This window comes from Aedes albopictus, chromosome 2, assembly GCF_035046485.1.
Source record: "Aedes albopictus strain Foshan chromosome 2, AalbF5, whole genome shotgun sequence".
NCBI classification, from domain to species: domain Eukaryota; kingdom Metazoa; phylum Arthropoda; class Insecta; order Diptera; family Culicidae; genus Aedes; species Aedes albopictus.
Window position 1 is genome coordinate 323,933,892 of NC_085137.1, and position 24,424 is coordinate 323,958,315.

General features: G+C 37.4%; 1 protein-coding gene across 2 annotated transcripts; it reads right to left on the reverse strand.

Moving 5' to 3' along the window:
• LOC109417186 (LIM/homeobox protein Awh) lies at positions 1–24,193 on the reverse strand. Of its 2 annotated transcripts, XM_019691311.3 has the most exons (4): positions 23,192–24,192; positions 1,430–1,611; positions 894–1,324; positions 2–833 (listed from the first exon to the last, which is right to left on the reverse strand). In XM_019691311.3, exons 1-4 carry the CDS (start codon positions 23,195–23,197, stop codon positions 676–678), a joined length of 777 nt encoding a protein of 258 aa, XP_019546856.1. In that variant the 5' UTR covers positions 23,198–24,192; the 3' UTR covers positions 2–675. The 2 variants fall into 2 exon arrangements, with proteins under 2 accessions (XP_019546855.1, XP_019546856.1); XM_019691310.3 differs by having other exon boundaries at positions 1–1,324; positions 23,192–24,193.
• Between the last annotated feature and the right edge of the window lie 231 nt (positions 24,194–24,424).

The following is a 24,424-nucleotide window of genomic DNA, read 5'->3' on the forward strand; positions in this document are numbered from 1 at the left end:
TAAAGTAATGTAAGCATTAATCAGAGAAATTGATCTTTTAATCCTAGTAGGATGTTGGGGTCAATATGACCCAGACAAAAACGTTGAACGTTCACTACGCCATCGTGGTGCCAAAAACCTAATATTTTAGGATTCATGATTCATTATTTTTGCTTACCCTTACCGAATGATACTAAAGCTGAATAAGGAAACTGTTGTCATCGATGGAACTAGTACAAACTTCAACTAGTGTTGGTTCAATTATAACATAAGCTTTATTACTTTGGTGACTTGTATTTACAAGAATTCCCTATATGTACAACTAGTTAGCATTCATTCATTTAAAATGCAGAGCACCATTCATCGTCAAAAAAACGCGCAGAAAGCTACACAAACACATAAAACTCCGCAAGGTCGAACCAAAGCAAAAGAAGTTAAGTTTCATGGACACTTTCCCTTCAGGCCGGCATAAACGTATCGAAAGTCCCTTGCATGGCTGTGTGCTGCATTCTTCTCAGTTCCCCCTTTCCTTTTGCAATTCGGTGGGCAAAAGTGCGTTTCTCAACAGTTGCGAATAATAACATATTCTCAGGAGACGATTCCGTTTCGTTCGTTGGTCAGCTATCCTCAAGAGTAGCCGACGTGCTGCTGTTGCTGGTGGGGATCATGACCACCCATCGAGTGGAGTCCCTCCTGTCACACCATAAGGTTGATGAAGCCGTGATGGTTGAAGATCGAGGCCTTAGCCAAAGCGCACTCTTCACCCATCGATGTTCCACCGGGGCTATCATTACTGCTACTGTTGTTGTTCATATCCGATCGTAGCCCATTGAATAGCTCCTGACCACGGGGAACTGCCAAAGACACAATCTGATTAGATCCCAGTTCTTGCAGGACAGATGGATAAATCTCACCGTGCTTTTTCTGACGAGCCCTCGAGTTCTGGAACCAAACCTGAGTGACTCGTTTGCTCAGTCCCGTCGCCAGAGCTATCCTTTCCAAATCCTGCCCGTCCGGGTTGCTATCGATCTGGAAGTTCGCCTGCAAGATCTGGATTTGCTCCTCGGTGAACGTAGTCCGTATCCGCTTGGTTTTGTTCTTGCTATTGCCCTCGGCATCACAGCCATCCTCGCTGGAAGTCGTCCCATCATCAATCAGCTCCATGTAGTGAGTCTTGCACAGCACCCGGTCGTCAATGATGGCAAACTGTTCTCCCGTGGAGAGCTGTCGTCCACAGGAGTCGCACGCAAAGCACGCCAAGTGGAACACGAAATCTCGCGCCCTTCGCACCCAATCCGATGAGGATATCGTTCGGGAACACTTGGCGCAGCTGGCTTTATATTTTCTGTTGAGGCGAATCAGAAAGGCAAACAGAAGATTTATTAGGTGACGGAAGGGCAAATTGAGATGGATGCTCGTAACATGAAACAAGAACAGAACTAAAACTCACTTGATGTAATCTGTTTTGCAGTAGACTTCTCCATCTTTGAAATAGCACGAAACCTGCCGTTCCAGGGAACAGTAGCAAATGCTGCATCGGAGGCAGGACCCATGCCACGCGCAGCCACTCACTTCGAAAATGTAACGATCGGTTATTTGCTCCGCGCAACCACCACAGGATTTGAACTCAGTCTGTTGAGAGAAGAGAGAAGAAAAAATCGTTATGTATAGTGAAGAAGTTTAAAAAAGGTTGAGAAGAATATTTCAAGTTGAAAATTTCAACTAATCGACGCAAAGTGGCTGATTTCGTCCTTCAAACGCGCTTTTTAGAAAAAAAAATCAATCCCCCTAAAAAGAAATAGAAATTTGTTTTTGTTTAATCTCGATACAGAACTGATGTTTTTAAAAACAAAGTTTCAAAAGCGCGTTATTGTAGGGGCATCTGGGGTAATATGCACCGTCGAGGCAAAACTCACCCCCTTGATTTTTCAGGAATCATCGATTTTGGGGCTTTGAAACCTTGTCAGTCAAATAGAACGTCCCTTTAAATGAGCACCTGGAAAATTTTACGTATCTGCGTTACGTAATTAGTGAGAAAAAATAAATCTGATGTAATTTTCCCGATCATTTATCGAACGATTTGATGGTGAAAACCGACCAAATATCTTGAGCTGTTGTGTTTATTTAGCTGATTGAGGGCAATACTAAGCGTAGGAAGAATAACATAAACAGTAATGTACGTGGATTATATATTTTAAACAATTCTATTTTTTACTCTTGATTGGGGCAATATGCACTCCATGTGTTGGGGCAAAACGCACCTATAGAAAACAAGCAGTAATAATATCTATGAGTACTCTATCAGTAATCGCAAATGAAATTGAGCTATTAATCGCCTTAAAACCTTAGAAAACATGCATTTTCTTTAAGAAGGAAAAATATTTATAAACTCGACAGTGCATCTTGCCCCAATGTTGTGGTGCGTCTTGCCCCTTTGTTTGAGTGCATCCTGCCCCAATGTTGTAGTGCATTTTACCCCGAGCACGGGTGCATACTGCCCCGCATAATCATACGAAGCCGTAATGTTGGTCTTTACAAAACACGTTATTTTCAAAAGCTGAACTATATGAAGGCTGAAATTTTGTTCGATATTGCTTAGAATGATAGTATTTGCAAAGAATGCATGCATTAAAACAATAAATTATTGCCCTTTTATATGCATTTGGACGCATCTTCCTTAAGTGGTGCGTATTACCCCAGAATCCCCTAATGAAAAACTGCCAACAGCAAATGTCGAACAAACTGTTTTATAGTTTATAAAGGGACGATTTATAAAGGAATGAGTTTCCTCTAAGAGTTCCATCTGTTTGTCTGTCACTTTTTCATAATTAACATTGATTGCCTTTTCTTTGAATTTTGTGAAAAGTCATAAAAGAAACCGTGGATAGAATTGCAAGTAACACTAGTTTACAAAATAAAATGAAAGTCGTGAACTTCTGGCAACGACCAAAATTTTTGAAGCACAATTTAGTGCTGATTTTGAAACTGTGCTTTAAAAAATTTAAAGTAGACCAGTTTTTGAGTTTTAGCTCAATATCGAGTTTTACAACTTTTAAAAATATTGAATTTACTAAAATTCAAATATCTTGCGTTTTGTTCAACCAATTTCAAATCTTTTTCCATAAATTAAAAGCTGAATACAATACCATTTGATCATCTGAATGCGGGTTTTGCGTCAGATAGATGGAATTCAAGATATTGGCGAGTTTTAGGGACGATCTTCTTAAATTTTATCCAAATTTCCAAAAATATATGAAGAAATGTATTTTTTCCAATAAGAAAAAAACAATCTAAAAATTCTTTCTCAACGTTTATTTGACATATCATATGTAGGCAAGTTACAGTAAAAAATTCAGCTCAATCGGTGCATTGATTACGAAGAATGAGATGTGTGAAGTGAGCGACTTTGCTTAAAAATAGAACAAAAATCGATTTCAAATCATCAACCTTGTATGAAAAGTCGAAAAAATTTCCGCTCTACTGTAATTTTTTTCCTTCGCGTTTTCGAACTCAGGGCATGATTCTACACCAAAAATGATCATCAGCTTACCGAGTTCAAAAATGCTGTAAACTAGTGTAATGGACGAAAGAATGAAGGACAAACGTCTTTGAATCGCAATACTGGAGCAATGTTTATCCAGTACTTCAGACGCACTATTCTCAAGAAGTAAACTTCTAAGTTCTAAAGATAGTGTCATTTATATGTTGTTCTTGTTCATTTGTAATAGCTGAGATTTGTGAGCCTAAAATCATGAGTAGATTTATAGGTCGGCCATTGTAGCGGCCATTTTGGAATGAGCTTGTTCTTAACAGAGACCCAATATTGAACAACACAATCACAATGACAGCCTGTTTAATTAACGTCTCGGTTTTGAAAGACAAGAGACTAGAAGTTCAAATATGACTAGGTATAGGAAATGATTTGTACTATATTATAAGTAATCTTTAAAAGATAGGAAATAATCCATCACATATTAAATTATAAAAAAGATCCATTAAATATCAGAAATGCTCCGTAATGTGTGGCTTACCAATCTATAAGTTTTCTAAAAATTTCAGATCATTTCATGGAACACTTTGTGGATGATCTGGAATTCTCAAAATTTCACCAAAAAAGGGACCATAAGATATTTTTTTTTGTGGATCCCAATAACTACTTTATGATTTCTAGTATGGTTTTACGGAACATTGAAAAGTTATCAATCGATCGTTTGGCAAATTTTCGTTTCGTTTCGTTCAATTCATTTTTTATATGCAAAAGAATATTTTTCCGACCAAACCTTTCGTTCCAAGTACTATCAAATGCTTATTATAGGTCAAGAAATTTATAGGAGCGAGTAAAATTTGTTATATTGGTAAGTAGTGTAATGCCTTTGGTACAATCCAAACTACTGCGAAAAACCTCAACAACTTTGTGAAAGCTTGAGCCAAAGCATTTTGAATTTTCACAGATTGTAGCTTCTACAAATTGGGGTCACCAGTTAGTATAATGGTTAAGGCTATGGATCACCAATCCGGAGACGGCGGGTTTGATTCCCGTTCCAGTCGGGAAAATTTTCTCGACTCCCTGGGCATAGTGTATCATTGTCCTTGTCTGTAGCTGTGGAAGTGCTCAATGAACACTAAGACACTAAGACAGGCCAAGTTCCAGTGAGAACGTCGAGCCATAAAGAAGAAGAGCTTCTGCAAATTACTATAAAACTTTTTTTTTTGATAAATTTGATTTACCCGGGGCAAAGGCGCAAGCTTGTGATTACCGTCTACCCCCGTTGGTTTGACCTCATCTAATCTGAACACTTTTTAATTTGACCCCCTCTAATCTGCACATCGTTCAAACTAAAAATGGTTCAAACGTCATTCTGCTCACGGAACGGAGTGAAACGGAACGCAGAATCAAAACAAAACAGCAAAAAGGGTTACCATCAGTGTGTTTTTCGATGCCTACAGGGTTACTAGAAGTTCAAATTAAAAAACGAACCCCGTTGGTTTGCATGAGGTGTCGTTCAAACCAACGGGGGTAGACGGTAGCTTGATTGCTGTCAGGTCTAGGAGCTTAAATGTATCTCTACTATACAAAGAATGATGCATACTCGTGGTGCCAACTAGAACCGATACTTTTCGTGATTCAATGAAGCGTCACGGTCCTTTTTTGTTGTATTTTATATATTTGATTTCTATTTGCAGGAAGGAAGCTGATACACAACTTTCTCTTCTATTTTTGACATTATTATCAACTAAGCCTTCAATAGTGAAGACACAATATTGAGAACCACAAGAAGAACTAGCATAAACGGTTCACTGAAAATCAAGCATCATATCGTCAAACATGTCCATGTTGACGCAAATATAAATAACGTTTACCATTTAATTAACAACACATTCTATCACAGCTCAATACACAGAATAAATTTCCCACCTTTCCTCATCCTTAAGACCACGCAAAATTTAAAAGCCGCACCGGGCTGTTTAACCTTCATCCAGCCAACGTACATTTTCCACCTTCGGAAAAGCACAAAAATGGTCATAACTTTTTTGTTTTTCGATGGATTTTGATGAAATTCTCACAACTTCCCGAAAAACTCTTCTAGTTTATTATGCTGGGGACATGGGTGCCTGGTCTACATGGTTCCGGAGTTATTCTGGATTGTCTTGGGGTACCAAAATTGGCCACATACTTTGCGCAACGTATATCTCAAGATCCCGATGAGGTAGAAGTATAGTGTCTTCGGCGAATTTGTTCAGCAGGTTAAGAACTAACTGGCAACGGCAACTTTGGTTCGCGATTCGGCCGCTAGGCGGCGCCAGTGTCAAGAATGTTCAAACCCTCATATTTCAGAAACCTGATAAGATAGAATGATGCGGTCTTCGGCAAAATTCTTCAGCAAGCTCAGAACTATCTGATAGTAAAGTCTTTGGTTTGGGATTTATCCGCTAGGTGGCGCATTGTGTCTGAAAAATCCAAACACGTTTATCTCGATACCCTAATGAGGTACAAGCATGCCGTTTTCAGCAAAGTTGTTCAGCAGGCTAAGAACTTTCTAGCAATGGCGTCTTTGGTTCGAGAATCGTCCGCTAGGTGGCACCAGGGTCAAAAATCTTCAAACTCCTATATCTCAGAATCCTGATAAGATAGAATGATGCCGTCTTTAACAAAGTTCTTCAGCAAGCTAAAAACTGCCTGATAGTAGTGTCTTTGATTCGTGATTTATTCGCTACACCGTCTTTGACCCCCTGCAGACAAATTTTGTCACCCACAATATTGCTCCGTTTTTTCTTCCGGGAATGTCTCCGGGAATTTCTACAGGAACTCTTCCGGGAGTTTTTCCAGGAATTTCTCTGGGAATTTCTATAGGAATTCCTCTGGAAATGTCTCCGGGAATTCTTCCGGATTTTTTTCTAGGATTTTCTCATCCGGAACTCCAGCGGAGATTCCTTCGGTAATTTCCCCAGCAATTCTTCTGGGAATTTCTTTAGGAGTTCTCCGAGCGTTTTTCTAGGAGTTCTTCCAGAAATATCTCCCAGAAAGTCTCCGGGAATTCCCGCGGAAATTTCTACAAGAAATCCGCCAGGCATTGCTTCGGAAATTTCTTCAAGAAATTCTCCGGGAAATCCTCAAGAAATTCTTCCAGGTATTCCTCCGGGAATTCCCCCAGAAATTCCTCCGGGAATTTCTTCAGAAAAATTTCTGTTTTTTTTTCAAAAAAAAATCCACTGGGAATTTCTCCGAGTCTTCCGTGACTTTTTTTTCAGAAAACCCTCTGTGAATTTCTCCAAGAATTCCTCTGGGAATTTCTCTAAGAATTCCTCCTTTGTTTTCTCCAGGAATTCCGCCGGGAGTTTCTATGGGAATATCTCTGGAAATTTTCCGTGGAATTTCTCCAGAAATTCCACTAAGAATTTCTTCGGGAAATCCTTCCAAACTTTTTCCTGGAATTCCACTAGGAATTGCTTTACGATTCCCTCCAGGAATTTCTCCGGGAATTCTTCTAAGATTCCCATCAGCAATTCTTCCAGTGATTCCTTCAGTAATTTCTCCAGGACTTTTTCAGGGATTATTTCCAGGATTTTTTCGGGTATTTCTCCAGGAATTCTCCCGGGGATTCCTTCAGGAATTCCTTCAGGAGATTCCTCCAGAGATTCTTCCAGGAATTTTCTTTGGGGAAGGAGGACTCCCTGTAGAATTTCCCAGAGGAATTGCTGGAGATATCACCGGAGGAATTCCTAGAGACATTTCCTGGAGGCATTCCTGGAGGAAATCCTAGAGGGATCCTCAGAGGAATACTTGGTGGAATTCCCAGAGGATTTCCTGAGCAAACCCCGAAGATTCCCATTAAAAAATCCAGAATTTCCAGCAAAAAAATCCCAAAACAACTCTTGGAAGATTTCCTAGAGAAATTCCCGGAGACATTCTCGGAGGAATTCCTGGAGAAATTCCCGGAGAAATTACAGGATAAATTCCCGGAAGTATTCGTAAAGAATTTCCTAGAGGAATTCCGGGAGAAAAACAAATCACAGAGGACTTCCTGAAGAGATTCCTGGAGAAATTACCAGAGGATTTTCTTAAAAAAAAATCGACAGTATTCCTTAGAAAATTCCTGGATATTGTCCTGGAGAAACTCCTGGAAAAAACCCGGAGAAATTCCTAGAGAAATTCTTGGAGGAATTCCTGTAGAACATCCCAGTTAGTCTAGTGGTTAAGGCTATGGATCGCCAATCCGGAAACGGCGGGTTCTATTCCCGTTCCGGTCGGGAAAATTTTGTCGACTCCCTGGGCATAGCGTATCATTGTACTTGCCTCACAATCAGTGTTGGCAAAATCACACTCAAAGTAGACTCATGAACCGCTCCTGCGTGAGCAAACTCGCGCCCAATTCTGAATCATTTTCTCACGCGCGAGATTTTCATGCAAAATCTCGCTCTCACGAGTCAAGCGCCAAAATCTCGTTCGCTTGTAAAACGCATCCGAATCAATTTGAACGGCATTCAAAGTTATTGTACGCAAGATTTGCTTTTGTTCTATCATATGATCCTAAAAACTTTTATGTAAATAATAAGAACACCAAGAAACAAAGCAATGAGTGAAATCACGAGTTAACTCATGCATGATTTTTTCGGCGGTGAGTTTGGCGAGTCGAGAATCGCGCGTGAAACAACTCATCCATGAGATTTGAGAATTTGAGTTTTTACCAACACTGCTCACAATATACAAATTCATGCAATGGCAGGCAAAGAAAGCCCTTCAATTAATAACTGTGGAAGTGCTCTAAGAACACTAAGTTGAAGAGAGGCAGGCCAAGTCCCAATGAGGGCGTAGAGCCACAAAGAAGAAGAAGAAGATCCCAAAAGAATTCCTGAACAAATTCCCGGAGGAGTTCATTGAGGAATTGCCGGAGGCACTCATGGACGAATTCCTGGGGAAATTATCTGTGAAATTCCCGGAAAAAATCTTGGAAAAAAGTCCGGAGGAATTTCTGGAAAAATCCCAAAAGAACTTCCGTAGAAATTGCCGAAAGAATTCCCGAAGGAGTTCCTGATGGGAGTCCTAGATGAAATCCTGGGGAAATTTCCAGAGGAATCCCCGGAAGAATTCCTGGAGGATTTTCTAGAGGATTTCGCGGAGGAACTTCTGGAGGATGTCCTAGAAGAATTCCAGGAAGAATTCCTGAAGGAGGTTCTTGAGGAATTCCTAGTGGAATTCATGGATAAATTCCCGGTGGAATTCCCGGAGAAATACCTGGAAAAAATCCCGGAAGAGTTCCTGTAGAAATTCCCGGAGACATACCCGAAAAAAAAACGGAGTAAAAGAAGCAATATTGTAGGGCAACAAAATTTGTCTGCAGGGGGTCAAAGACGGTGTTAAAGTATTGCCTCTTGTACCACCGTACTCAACCGTATACTATCCTGCCAAATGGCTCTTAGCTTGCTGAACAACTATGCTGAAAATGGAATACTTCTTGCTTTCATACAAATATTTTCCTAATACTAAACGGAACCTATCGAATAATATCAGAATCATGGACACTAGATACATATAACTTCCTTTAAACTTTCGGAAAAATTTGCTGGACGTTTTCCGATTTTTGAGATAAAATTGATTGAATGTTTTGATTGCTAGTGTCACCTAGCGTCGCCTTTGCCGGATAGATCTCAACATACCGACAAATTTTACAGAAAACGCCATGCTTTTAGCTTATTACAGTAACGAGATACACGTGTTTAAATATTATACACAAGGTGCCACCTAGCGAATAAATCACGAAACAAGGACTCAACTATCAGACAGTTTTTAGCTTCCTGAAGAACTTTGTTGAAGACGGCATCATTCTATCTTATCAGGATTTTGAGATATAGAAGTTTGAAGATTTTTGACCCTGGCGCCACCTAGCGGACGATTCTCGAACCAAAGACGACATTGCCAGATAGTTCTTAGCCTGCTGAACAACTTTTCTGAAAACGGCATGCTTGTACCTCATTAGGGTATCGAGATAAACGTGTTTGAATTTTTCAGACACAATGTGCCACCTAGCGGATAAATCCCAAACCAAAGACTTTACTATCAGATAGTTCTGAGCTTGCTGAAGAATTTTGCCGAAGACAACATTATTCTATCTTATCAGGTTTCTGAGATATGAGGGTTTGAACATTTTTGACACTGGCGCCGCCTAGCGGCCGAATCGCGAACCAAAGTCGCCGTTGCCAGTTAGTTCTTAACCTGCTGAACAAATTCGCCGAAGACACTATACTTCTACCTCATCGGGATCTTGAGATATACGTTGCGCAAAGTATGTGGCCAATTTTGGTACCCCAAGACAATCCGGAATAACTCCGGAACCATGTGGACTAGGCACCCGTGTCCCCGGCATAATAAACTAGAAGAGTTTTTCGGGAAGTTGTGAGAATTTCAGCAAAATCCATCGAAAAACAAAAAAAGTTATGACCATTTTTGTGCTTTTCCGAAGGTGGAAAATGTACGTTGGCTGGATGAAGGTTAAAAAGGATTTTGTTTGAATAAAATCAATGCCTAAGCTTGTAATAACTTGGAATTCCAGTAGATTCAATGATAAAATGTGCTAGATTGTTACGATCTAAGTATATATCCCTAGGGCTGAAAATCTCTATAATAAACGTAACATTTTTATAAATTGTTAATTTGATTCGGTAAAATTGCTAGCACGCGGACCAAAAGTTGGCGTCTTTTGGTCAAATAAGTAAACTAACTTTTAAAATGCAAGACACCCGTAAAATCATTCGGGAGCATATTATCCCACATTCCCCTATATCTTTGGTCTATTTGGTCGGCGTTAAGTCAGAGGGGATCAAGTAACAAAATTGACGAAAATTAGATTTTTAGAGCATTTGATTAAGAATTACTTAAGCTACTTGGAACATTCACCCAATTTCTTTAATATTACATTAACGAGAGTTATAGCACAATTTTCTTTTGATTGAACTGCGAAAATCAATAATAGTGTGCAGTCACAGTGGACCATATGCTTGATGTCAAGAGAGTTGGAAAAATATGTATTGGTTAAAATCCAATAAATAAAATAGTTTATCATCAAAATGTGATACGTTTGCAAATCGTATGACTCCCTAACGCATTTTCTGATGATTATTGATCAAGAAAACACGTAAAATTCCATTTTATTATGGTCAATATCGTATTTACAGATCATCGTGTTGAAGCATATTGTGGCATTTCGCGTGCAGACAGAGTGGACCATGTGTCTATTAGAAAAATGGTTGAAATTACCTTATTCTTCGTGATCCTTTCCAAATCAAAATATGTTTGTTTAGTAGCTGCTGGGCATCATATTGAAATGTACCAATACCCGTTTCATGAAGAAATTGATTTTACCGATTATTTAAGAATTCTGTACTTGGTTCACTCTGTCTGAACGAATTTTTGAAAAATGCCAGTCCTCTGAATAAATTATTATGAACTGTGGAACTACAATATTTCAAAAACGTACCGAACTAAGAAAATACATTCAAAAGTTGTAAGCTATTAAATGCTCAAGTTAAGAATTCTTGAATAGCTCATTAATTGACTACCCTTCATGTGATATTGAACTGTTGTACTTGGTCCACTCTGACTGAACATAAAAATTGAAAATGGTAATCAACAGTGTAAGAACAGAATTATCCAATTTCATACTTCCTGCTCACATTATACACTATTCCTACTATATGTTGTGTTACTTGTGCATTATTTTTTCATCAAATATGTAAAAACTTGAGTGTGAGCTGTAGTTGGTTGAAGATTTTCCAAAAACCGTTCAGTCAGAGTGGACTAAGTACAATCAATTAATTAGCAATTTCTCGGTTTCAAGCTTTAATTTATGCTTTTTCGCGATCAATACAGAGGAATGCTGTGATGAATAGTTATTGAGCTTTATGGCAAAAATTCAAGAACATTTGATGAAAAACTCAAAACTTATAGAGTTGCAAACTTTAAAGTCGTTTTTCTAGCCATTAGGTAAAAGACACATGGTCCTCTCTGACTTAACGCCGACCATTTTGAGTATATACCCCAGACAAAGAGACGTGTCAGTTTACTTACTTAACATCGTTACCCTTTTTAATGGATAATTCATCTATTCTGTACCTGGGTAGAGACAAAGAACATACCAAGGACAAAATAATAACAAATTATGCCATCATATCTTATTTTACCATTCTTATGTCATTTATGAATAATACAACTCGCTAAGTACAGAAAATGCTATTATTGCAAAATTTGTTAAATATCTGAGTACCGTCGTTGGGAGTGAGAATGGGTCAAAAAAGGATACTCAAAGATTGTTTGTTAAATAACAAATGCAGTTGAAGTCGGAATAACTTTTTATTTGGTATGTATACTCTTCTCTATGGTAATGATAGTTTAGCAAGAAAGTATCACATTATATGAATTGTCTACTAAACTACAAATGATTGAAAATTGACCCAATCTCACCCCTTAGAGGGGGTGAGAATGGGTCAAAGTATTCGAAATCGCCTATCTGAGAATATAAGTTAATTTTATTGATCAGATCTAGTAAACCTACTTGAAATACAATGTAACCATGACGAATGAAAAAAGGGCTAATACAACCGAAAAAATGGTTTAAATTTGATAAAATAACGTTTGTATTCTTCAGTTTGTATGTTGAATCACTATTTTTAGATACCGTAAAACGGGGTATTATTGATCAGCGGGGTAATATTGATCGGCTTGTCCGACCTCATGAAATGTTCAAACAAGCATTTTATATTGAATCAGTTTACGCTATCGAATGGTATATCGCTATCTGCTATTATTTAGCTATTAAATGACTTGTAATTTATGAAAATTGAATTACATTTGATACAATATGAGCTTCTAAATCACTATATTACTTCAATATGATATCCGAGAGTTGGATTTAATAACCGAAACTTCTATGAAAATGCTACTTTTCAATAAAATATACGATTTATCAAAAGTACGCTATCAATTCCTTAACCCATTGCCTACCTTTAGGCGTAATTCGCAATTTGGAGGATTTTAATCCTAAAATATCTCATAAAGTACATTACTTGTAAGAATTTGGCCAACATATTCGAAACCAGCGACCCCGAATTTAGTAAGAAAGGGTATTTCAAGACCAACGCACATCGATCACTGACATGATCAATGTTACCCCAAATCAACAAAATCAAAAATTAGATTAAAAAGCCTATTTAAACATGTTTTAAAGTTTTGCAATACTTTTACGAGTAGCTTAACACATGATCAGTGGGCCAATACTTGTTTTAAAAATATAAAACATGTAACGTTTGCTTAAACAAGATAATTATTCAAGAAAGATCGAAAATTTTGATCAATGTTACCCCGGATTACGGTACCATAATCATCCTCATTTTAAGTTTCAACTTCCATCAGAGGAAGGAGGGGCGCATTGAAAGATTGATCGATAAAACATGATATTTTTAGTATACTACATAAGAAATGTTTATCCAAACTCTCCGTTATAAACTCTTATGTACATGATCATTGGCCCCTGTATTGCCAAAGCAAATCACTCCATCTCAAGATAGAAGGTCGTTCAAATGTTATGTTACACAGCATTTCACATTATTAGGCCCTCTCCCGCAATAATATTTAAAGGATTTTTTAAATTTTGTATGAGTCCTAGTACAACGATAGACTTGTTTTTCGTTCTTTAGTATTTTTATGTATTTAATGAATGATCCTTATATGTCACTCTTAATTCATAAAGTTCAAGTTAAATACTCAATAAGCAATCACGTATGTCGCATCTCGTTTGCTTTCCGACATTGAAGTGTAGAATTAGCATTAAAAAATACACAGAAAAAAAAAACAAAAAAAAACTTTTCGACATTGTGCTATGTCACCGGTTTTATAGCCCCAGTATTTCCTGAATCCCACTACCGTTTGGTAGTTTCACGATATTTCCTTAAAATTTCAAAAATAAGTGGACAAAAAGAACGCTATTAAGTCTATTTTGTGAGCTTACGATATTGCAGTACACTAAAGTTTAGCTAATGATTAAAGGAGCCGTCCAAACGCATGGGTTTATTGTTATAAATGATTTTAGGCACTAAACGTAGGAACACACTCGCTTGACACTTCTTCGCCATATTTTCGAAAAAAAAAAGTGCTTTTATGAAGATACGGTAAACATGGCACCACTCTAACGTCAAACGGGGACTGTACCGTCAAGGCGCCATTCACCGTGGGGGCTCCATTCACCGTGTGCCTTCGAATATTTTTTCATTATTTCCATATTATGATTGAATGATATGACAATTTCCCTTTAATTTCACCAATACATTTGTGTTGTCAAAACGCTCATTAGAAACATTTAAAAGTATTATTTTGACACTAAAGTGTGTTTACATGAAGTGGGTTTCTGCTCGTTCACTGCATTCATAGTGAAAAAACGAAAACTGCGCTAAGGTGATTTAAGCGATAAACCAAATGTAGTAACGTTTTTATTCCACCAAGAAGCAATTAAATTCACATATCAGGTATGTATTTTGCATTACCGAAGTAAATTTAACAAGAAAGTACGATTACTCGTACTTTTTAATTGAAACAAAAAGGCACGGTAAATGGGTACCCTAAAAATCAATGGTCTCCATTCACCGTGCCCCATATTGTCCCATATATCTAGAAAAAAATCGAAAATTTTAACATTCGTTTTTCTAATAAAATCTTGCAAGTTATTACTTGAAATGAATTTAAATGAAGAAAATTCCCTTGGCTGGGTTGTTTCGATCATTTTCAAACAAAGTAGAATAAAATTTCTCTTACACGGTGAATGGGTCCCTACTACCACGGTGAATGGTGACCTACCACGGAATTAGGCGACCCTACTACCCTTTACTAATTGTACTATATCGCCAAATTTTGTGAAATTTTTTCTACTTCTGTGGATATTGCTTTAATTTTAACCTATAATGAAGGCAATTAAAAGCGGCACCAACAATGTTTATAAGACTGGTGTCAAATGACAGCTCTTATTTGCCCCGAATCCTCTTAGATCCACGGTGAATGGTGCCTTGACGGTATAACAATTTGATTTTTTTGTTAAAGTTGTGTGCACGCAATAACTTGCTTGACCCAATCTCACCCCCATTCTTAATATTTTGACATAGGGTCGAAAATATTGAATTTTTAAATAAGAAGAGCAATGACAGCCCGCTTTTTTCGTTGCATCAACTAGGTAATACCTACAGCTAATCACTTATAAGAAAATTTATGGTTAGGTACTTGTGTGAAACATTACGAAGAAGAGTTTTTTTTCAGAATGATTTACTAGTAGTTTCATCATATAAGTTTAGCCACAAATTTAACAAGAAACGATTATTGCTAAACATCTTATTCTGCATCAGGACGTGTAAAAACATCTTTGAAATAACATAAAGTTTTCTATATAAATTAACGATAGTTGATGAGCTATTTCAAATTTTATGCTTCTCCGTTTTGACCCAATCTCACCCCCAGACCCATTGTCACCCCCATCGACGGTAATTATTATTATTAGCTTTATTAGGGAGATTTTCAGTCCGAGGCTGGTTCATTCCCAATCTGAGTGATTATTGAATAACAATAAATAACTAAACAATGGCAAAATATGCAATAATGACAAAATAAGTTCTTCTGAACACCCCAAGTAAAATAACAGTAGAATACATGATCCGTCTTTTTCGTGCATGTGTGTGGTCTGTCAAAATGACCTGAGAATTGTCAAACATTTTCATGGCTTGCTTTTTTGGTGTAATGAAGAATTGCACTGAGATCCAAATGAATAAGGGCTGGGACACTCCACTTATTCTCAAAGTGCAATTTAAGCAGCTCATACATTTTTGATCAATAAAAGCGCCGGCCACGTCTTTATAGTCAGTTGGGAAGGGAAAGGAATGTTAGAGTGTGCTGGTTGTTGCTACTAAAGACCGAGAGCACCTCTGCTTCCGCACAACCAGACCAGCATGGACTGGGGTATTTTTTAGACGGAAAGGATGGGAGATCTGCGAGCCACCGTTGGGTCGGTGATGCGATCCATAGATTGGGGATGTAATAGCTAAAAGATCAAAACTATTAACCAACTTTATCAGGGAAACTGACTCAATAACAACTTATTTTGTTATTATAAGATCAAACCAAGGTCAAAACATTTCTGAACTTAAAAGCATTTTTTTCTCACTCGTAAAAACAAAATTAACAATTACACGGTGTGCCAAAAACCGTTATTAACAAATAAAAATGTCCACCAATTTGGCACCCGTCATTCGAAAGATATACTATCCTAGAAATCTATCATCGAGGGAAATTGAAGTTTTTGTCATTTGAGCATATTGCGGTATTTCTATAGGATTATCTTATATGATTAAATATGCACATATCGTGTTCTACGGCCGTTTATAATTTCAACCCAAAAAAACATTAGTTTTTCAAATACTATCCAACGTGTATGATATTTAGGCAAAGTTTCTGCAAATTTAACAACTTTTTTTAAAATTGCTTCCTTTGAAATTCCTCTCAAGTTACAGTTATTTGAATAATTTACTCTATTTCCCTAAAATTTACTTATAATCGCCATAATCCAATTATTTCCATGCGACTATCAAACCCGTATATGTCATCACAGCAAAAATGTTAACCTTTTCAGAAATTGATATTTGATATACGTGAATTTTCATCTAATTTGCGATAAGTTGGAACCATTCTATTGATGGGTTTGATAATCACAATGGTATGGGAGCTTAAGATGTTTGTAAAATAAATTTAAAAAGTGTATCTTTCGAATATCTTCTTACGAGCTGAACTGAGCTATTCAACGACTGAAATTTCATCAATGATAAGAAATTCTTGCGTACGTTTATATACGTACGATTTTATGTATAAATAAGTGACTTTTTATAAAGTCTTAAAGATTTATTATGTGTTATTATTATTGTGATTTATTATGTGTTATTAAATTGTACTTGAAATGCTATGTAAATGCACGGTTTCTAATGATCGGAAGTTTAAAAGAAGTATTATATTCCGTTTACTGAACAAGAAGATAACTTTGAATTAGATACGACAAGAAGCTTAAGAGCTAATCATATCACGCCGAGGACCTGGGATCGAATCCCACTCCCGACAAACTCGCAAAAATGTGAGTTCTTCCTTCGGAAGGGAAGTAAAGCGTGGGTCCCGAGATGAACTAGTTTAGGGCCAAAAATCTCTTTAATACAGATAAAAAAAAGCTAATCATTTTGAAGTATAGGAAAATTAATATAAATTGTTTATGCAATTTCCAACCTAAATGTCAAACACAGGATTATATGTATTGTTCCATATGTATTGGTCTGGGACACGGTTACATGGGAAAAAATGGGAAAACTCTCATTTCTGTATACTTTTTGAGTGCCATTTTGCCCTCAAATCAATTGTGCAAAATTTCAGCTCAATCAAAGAAACTATATTTTTGCGCCCGTCTTTTTTAAATGTGCATACTATTTAGTATGAGGAGAATTTACTTCTTCAAAGAAAATCGCCCCTTGATCCCTAAAAATGAATGATGTGATCTCTGAAGAAAACTTCACGAGAACTCAGACCTCCGAAGACCGCAAAGCGATGTAATGTTCGTTAAAAAACATAAAGCCTTACCCGATCAATAAAATGACGATATATTATTATTTATTGTTAATCCTTACATGTTAAACGGCGTTGCCATGCTAATCAGTTTTCAGTCAATATCTTTTTCCACATGCCTTAGATCGATTTGCGGTGTTCAGAGGGTTGATTCCTCGTCAAATTTCCTACAGAAATCATTCATCAATCTAATATTTAGGGGTAAAGGGGCCACCTGTGGCGATTTTTCTATGAAAAGGTGATTTTTCCCATAGTAAATTGTATGAAAACTTAAAACGGCTAGCGCTAAAATATAGTTTCTCCGATCGTGCTGAAATTTTGCACAGTTGATATGGGGCCAAAATGAAACTCAAAAAGTGTGCAGGAGTGAAATGTCTATTTCTACCCATGCTAACATATATTGTTGTTGTTACAATTTCAAACACCTCCTGACAGTTGTTTAAGGGTGTAAATATGATAATCTCATAATCTCACTTAATTTTTGATAAATTGGAGTTGATACCCAATACCATAAGCTATAACTCCAATTATCTGATGGATTTTTTTTTTATTTTTCAAAAAGATCGGTTATCCATGTTAAAGATACATTTTTACTCTTTTATAATAGACTAGAAAAAAAATTTAACATGTGGTAGATTTTCTTCCTAACACTTTTTCAAATTATTTAATAAATGGTTTAAACTCTTAAGCCAGCGTGACTATCAAACCCAGCAATATAATGGTTTCAAATTTTTCGCATATATGCCCAACAATCACGTATATTCAATACAAATTGCTTAAAAAAATGTTTTGATGACCTATACGGGTTTGAAACTTATACACTGAATTATAGGTAACATACATATTAGGGAAATATGTTGGGATATCAGAGTAAACTATTCAAATTACTGTAACTTGTGATTCTTTTAACAAAATATTGTCAAATTTGCAGAAACTTCGCTTGGATATCATACATGTTGATAAGTATTTGAAAAAGTAATGTACATATATTTGCTGAAATCATAAAAAGCCGTAGAACCACGATATGTGCATATTTACTCATATATGAAAACTCTATAGAAATAACGCAATATGCTCAAATGGCAAAAACTTTAATTTCCCTCGATGAAAGATTTTCAAATTTTCAGAGTAGATACTAGGATAGTATATCTTTCGAGTGACGGGTGCCAAATTGGTGGACATTTTTATTTTATAATAACGGTTTTTGGCACAATCATGGTGATCTTTTTTTGAAATAACTTATTTTGAAATTACTTTGTTCTCAATTACTCGATAATAACTGATTCAGTTATTCTACATGTGAAATAACTTGTCCTTGGTTTGTTCTTATAATAATAAAATTAGTTATTATTGAATTATTTTCCGGAACAAGGTCAGTTATTATTTTTGTTCTTTTGGCTCTTATTCCCAACAAACCAATAACAAATTTTGCCATTCAGACATTCACAGCACGTTAGCGCGGCGTCACTGCAGGTAGTCAAAGACGCGACTGCTCGAGGGTTAAAAATGAACACAGTTAGAAAAAATCACCGACTTCGGTAATGGTTTACCGAAATCTCAACCATTTAGTTTGTTTTACAGGAAAAATTCGGTAAAGGTAGCAACCTTTACCGAAGTTCGTTAGAGTTTGACAGATAAACGATAACATTTTACCGAAATTTGTTATTTTTTTACAGAATTTCGTTAAAAATCCATTACCGCACGCTCAGCGGTTGAGATTTCGGTAAAAATTACCGAACGCGATTAGCTGTGAATGTCCTCCTCTCCTCTTGTTGGCGTAACGTCCTCACTGGGACAAAGCCTGCTTCTCAGCTTAGTGTTCAATGAGCACTTCCACAGTTTTTAACTGAGAGCTTCCTCTGCCAATGACCATTTTGCATGTGTATATCGTGTGGCAGGCACGAAGATACTCTATGCCCAAGGAAGTCAAGGAAATTTCCTTTACGAAAAGATCCTGGACCGACCGGGAATCGAACCCGTCACCCTCAGCATGGTCATGCTGAATACCCGTGCGTTTACCGCCTCGGCTATATGGGCCCTATGCTATAGAAACAAAAAAGATTAATCATTATGTTTGTTTTGATCAAATTATTAGCGAAAGAGAGAGTCGACGAAGAGAAATCGATCAAGTCAGTTAGGCCCTAATGAAAAATAATTGTCGAATTTTTTGTACATTTTGTACCGAACTCATAACTATTAGAGCTTCATTTCCGTTTTTTATATTTCTACTTAACGTGAAAACATATTAAAAAAGAAAGAAATAAAGCTCTCAAGCTAATTTATTGCGGTAGTTTCCTTCAACTCTCCATAATTCTCGCGTTTAGTATCATACAGGCGTATCTACAATGATCGATTTCTCTTCATCGATTTTATCTTTGGATTATTGCGGGAAATACGATCAGTGTTATGATGATCTCTCAGTGTTTTTCGGTTCCAGACGATTAGGACTAGCATCTAGAATCATGAAAATAACTAAAAATGATTTGCCGGCCAAGTTATTAACGGAAGAGAAAATCGACGAAGAGGAATCGATCATTGTAGATACGCCTGTATGATACTAAGCGCGAGAATTGTACATAATTCCTATATCCCTTTCGTGACGGAGTGCAAAAAATTGAAATTTTCATACAAATGGCTCAACTTTGGCTCTCCAGAACTCCAAGATTTTCCAACAAAACAAGATTTTTTTCACTTCATTTGCAAGAACTACTCTTTAACTTTCGATTTCTTGCTTTGACTTCCTAGACAAATCGGAAATAAAAATTATGCGACAGACATGTTTTACGGTTTTTGTCCACTTTTTGTTTACCTTGCTGTGATAAATCTCACAGGCAACGTAAACAAAAGTTTGTTTACACACAAACGAGTATAAGTAATGGCTGAATTATTGAAACAGTTTACATCACATTCAACAAAGTCTAAACAGATGAAAAAATATGAAAAACTGCTTCCGCTCAACAGCACAATTGTGCTGGTTCGTCACGAAAGGGATATACGGTAAACCGGCACGCTAAGACTGCTCAGCACTAAAGTGTATAATTTCCAGACTACACCAAAAATGTGTAGCACTTACACATTCACAAAATCCGCTCCTGCGTCCGCTAAATCGTGGAATTCGCAAAACAATTTGTACGGCAATCTAGCTTGGTTTACTAGTGACCTTGGTAAACAAAAAAAAATCGAAATTTCACATCTGGAAGATTGTACGAACTGTTTGCTGTTTTATGTAACAGTTACACAAAAAGCATTAGAATGTGTAACTGTTACACATTTTTGTGTGGTCTGGAAATTATGCACTTATGAGTAGGCTTTACACATACTGGGTGCTGAGCGATTTTAGCGTGAGGGTTTTCGGGTCAAAGTTGATCTGACGTTTTTTCTGTTAGATTGAGGATACTTTCCATAGTTTCCTTTCAGGTATCGTGCTGTTGGAATCAGATACTAAACGATATTTGTATGAAAATTATTTAAAATATAATTTATCCAACGGGTAAACGTCTGACCAATTTCGACCCGGATATCAATTTGACCCCGGTTTACGGTACTTTGATTATTGTGATGAAAAAAAAACATTAAGTTCAGCGCATAGATGGATTGTGTCTGTATTTTTGAGTGTTAATATCGCATTAATTTCATTACATTTTTTGAAATTCTTTGGAACTCATAGTTTCTGAATAAGTCAATACAGAATTGTGTCTGCAATTTCAGAATAGTTTTCAAGTTTCGTACTGGTTTTGGAATTTCATGAATTAACTACTGAAGATATTTCACTTTTATTTTAAACTTCATAATGTAATGTGTTAGTTTGTCCTAGTTCAGTTTGGTCTTTCCGTTATTGAAAAAAAAAAACAAAATAATGGAAAATTTGAAGTTATGGCGTAACACAGTGTACCAGGCATAATATTGTGGAAAATCAATCAGATTTCAACAATAAAAATGGTCAGCTCGAGGGTCTGATAAAGTTTTGCTTTGAAATTAGGCAGCTTTTACTATGAATTGTAATTATCCAGGGTTTTTTTTTGAGATTTCTAAAATTAAATCCCACTTTTCAGGAAACACCGAAATTACCCAAATCCCGGTAATTTTTGTCCCGGGACGTCCCAGTATGGACACTCGAAAAACATTTTTTCCCCTGTACACAACCACTGCGACCATTAATTGATCTATTGTGGCAAGACCCAGTTGTTTTATGCAGTACATTAGTACACTCACTAGTATTAAGAACTAGCGATTGTTTTTTTTAGGCCTGCATTATACCCCAGTTTATAATAGCTTCCAAAATGAAAGCCACTACCTTCTTGGGATTTATATTCCACCAGATATCTCGGGGATGCATGATGCATCCACCGATATAACTTTTTCTCTTCTTAATGAGAAAACTACACTCACAAAGTAGATGCTCCGAGGTTTCAGAGTTGAAACCACAGAACCGACATTCTTCTGATTGAATCTTCTTGAGCTTCAATAGAAAGTGTCGATATGGGCAGTGTCCGGTTAACAATCCTGTGTACACACTTAATTCGCGTTTACTAAGTTTCAATAGTGTGTTCGTGTTTTTCACGCTTGGCACGATGAATCTCTTTGACTGGGATATTCCAGGTGCAGTATGCCAGTTTGCTCCTACGCTCTGTTTCTCCCATTTTTTTAGCTCCATCGATAGAGCACTTGATGATACTCCACAGAAGGGTTCCGGTCCATACAATGCACCCAAACATCCCTCCCTAGCTAGCTGGTCCGCAATTTCGTTGCCTGCAATTCCACACCTGGTACCCAGAATAATTTTACAGTATTCCTTCCAGCCAGTTCCTTCAGTAGTGTAATGCACTCCCATACTAGCTTAGAATAACATTCAAATGTGCAGACTGCCTTTAAAGCTGCCTGACTGTCTGAAAAGATATAGATATTCGCATGTCTATATTTTCTTTTAAGACAGATGGCAGCGCATTCCAAAATAGCTTGAATTTCAGCTTGGAACACCGTTGGCCATTTACCCATTGGTATGGCGAGTTTAGTTCTGCCCCAGTTCTATCACTCATTTTCGATCCATCCGTATAGAATACAATAGATCCTGGCCGAACCGTTGGTCCTCCTGATTCCCATACGCTCCGATCATCAATCGAAACTTTGTATGGTATATCTAAGATGAATTTTGGTTCCATCCAGTCTTCATTTTGTATTACTAGTGGATTTACAGTAACATTTGTTAAGATTTCCAAATGTCCTGTTAGATCGCCTCAAAAAACATGATTTGAAAGCCTATGAAATCATTTATCCTTTGAATGGAATGTGTTGCAATAAGTTTCGGAGGCTACAAGTCAATTGCCCATTAAAATTCTTTTTATTAATACGTTCCAAATTGAGTCTACAAAAATCCTTTTGATTACCGGTTGTCACATTTAAGAAATAAAAATATGGTGGTTGAGCGCTAGGCTGTCCCTTGTTTTGCAAAAAAAAAGGAAATGCTATAAGTTCGTTGTTAGAAAATGATCGTTTTAGCTAAGAAATGAACGTTTCAAAATCCATATCTCTAAGCAAAGTGGTCCCTCAAGGGGCCTGAAGTTGTCAAAAATCGTATGGGACTAAAAAAATATGAGTTTCAAGCAGTAATCTGTTATTGATAATCGCTCAAAATTTCATTCAATTCGGTTTTGTGGTCTCCGAGATATGACAGCTCAAAAATTTGTTGTCTAAAAAATAGTGTTTTACGAGAACGGTTCTAGCTTCGCGAAAGATTAACCAATCGAGCTCAAATTTGTACCAATGATGCACATATAATAGGTTGACAAACAGTCAAAATTTGAGAATTTTTGTGCACTCTATGAAAAGTTACAGTATGTTGAACTTTTTTGTGAGAGAAAAAAAAGTTGCCTATCCCAAACATTTTGGCCACCCCCTGTATTTTCATATGATCAAGTTGCTAAAATTGTCATTGCAGTAGTAAGAGTATGCTGTTCAATACTTTTCATTGTTCATTAGCTACATACGACCACTCTAGTTTACGATCTTCTTCTTACGTATGATACATAACTTTTGAACAAAGAAGGGAAGATAAATCGATTGACTTTCAATTATTGTGATATTTACCTTCATAATGCTGCAAATGTGAGATTCAGTTTAAAAACGCCAGCTAAATTTTCACTAATTACACACTTTTTACCGCCTTGCTAAACTCACTGTAATGCTCATCCACAGTATTGGTATAGTATTTCCTTCTCAATGAATTCACTGTATCACTTTTATTTTCTTCTCCAAGCTCACAGCATTTACCATTCAAATGCCGACGGCGGCTCCGACACTTTTCCACAAACAACACCGGTTCGGCCTTCCTTCTAGTCTCTTTCAATAGAGCAGCACACCAAGAGATCTCCACAGGTAATCAATTGTAGTTTACCGCTTCAACGAACCGCACAAAAAAAAAAACAAACCCTCTACCTATCCGACGGACCCACGAATTCGGTTCAGCATCCTCTCGCGACAGACTTCAATGCCAGACTGACTGAACCTGACTCTATTCATCGATGTACCCGGCCCGGTCGTGTCTTCAACATCCCACAGCAGCAGCCAGCACCAATATCATAGGTTTCTACTTTATTTTTTGTTCCGACTTCTCGTCGACCATGCTCTCAACTCTCCGAAAGCACAACCCGGGCAAAACCGGAGAGATACATAACCAAAGAAAAGACTACCAAAACTCACCACCGATTACCACCATCCTGAAATACGAAACCGGGCGGGAATCGCCGCCGAGATGATCACTGCCAAACAACACGCCCCTTCGATTTATGTTCGCTCGCACTCTCGAAAGCTGCTACCTCACTATTGTTCAGCTGCTGCCGCCGTTACTTTTTCCATCATCATGCGATCCGTTCTCTCTGCCTTCCCCTCTTGATTACTTGCGGCGACGCGCGAGTCAGTTGACTTCTACTACCAACACGGTGCGGGGTTTTCCCTCCGACCCGGCAGACCGACCACCGTGTCCTGTGCGCATAATCCCTTTTTATGGATGTTTCGCCTCCCTGGGCCTGATTCCCTGTCTTTGACACCGCTTGTTGGTTGAAGACTGCTGGCTGATGTGTGCTCTGTTCGTCCTCTCACCCTCCCTGACTTGCGATTTTATTGCCTTATTCTTCCTCTATGGCTGCGCTTTAAAGAGCTTCAGCATGGGTTGGCCGAGCAGTCCCAGGACGAGACTATACTGCTTTTCGCGACGATTGGGGCATATCGATTGTTGACGTTGAATTGGTACCTTGGTAATTTGGTGAACAGAAGTAGCCGAGATTGTACACGCATTAAGGGTGTTTGTGTTCTATTTCCGAC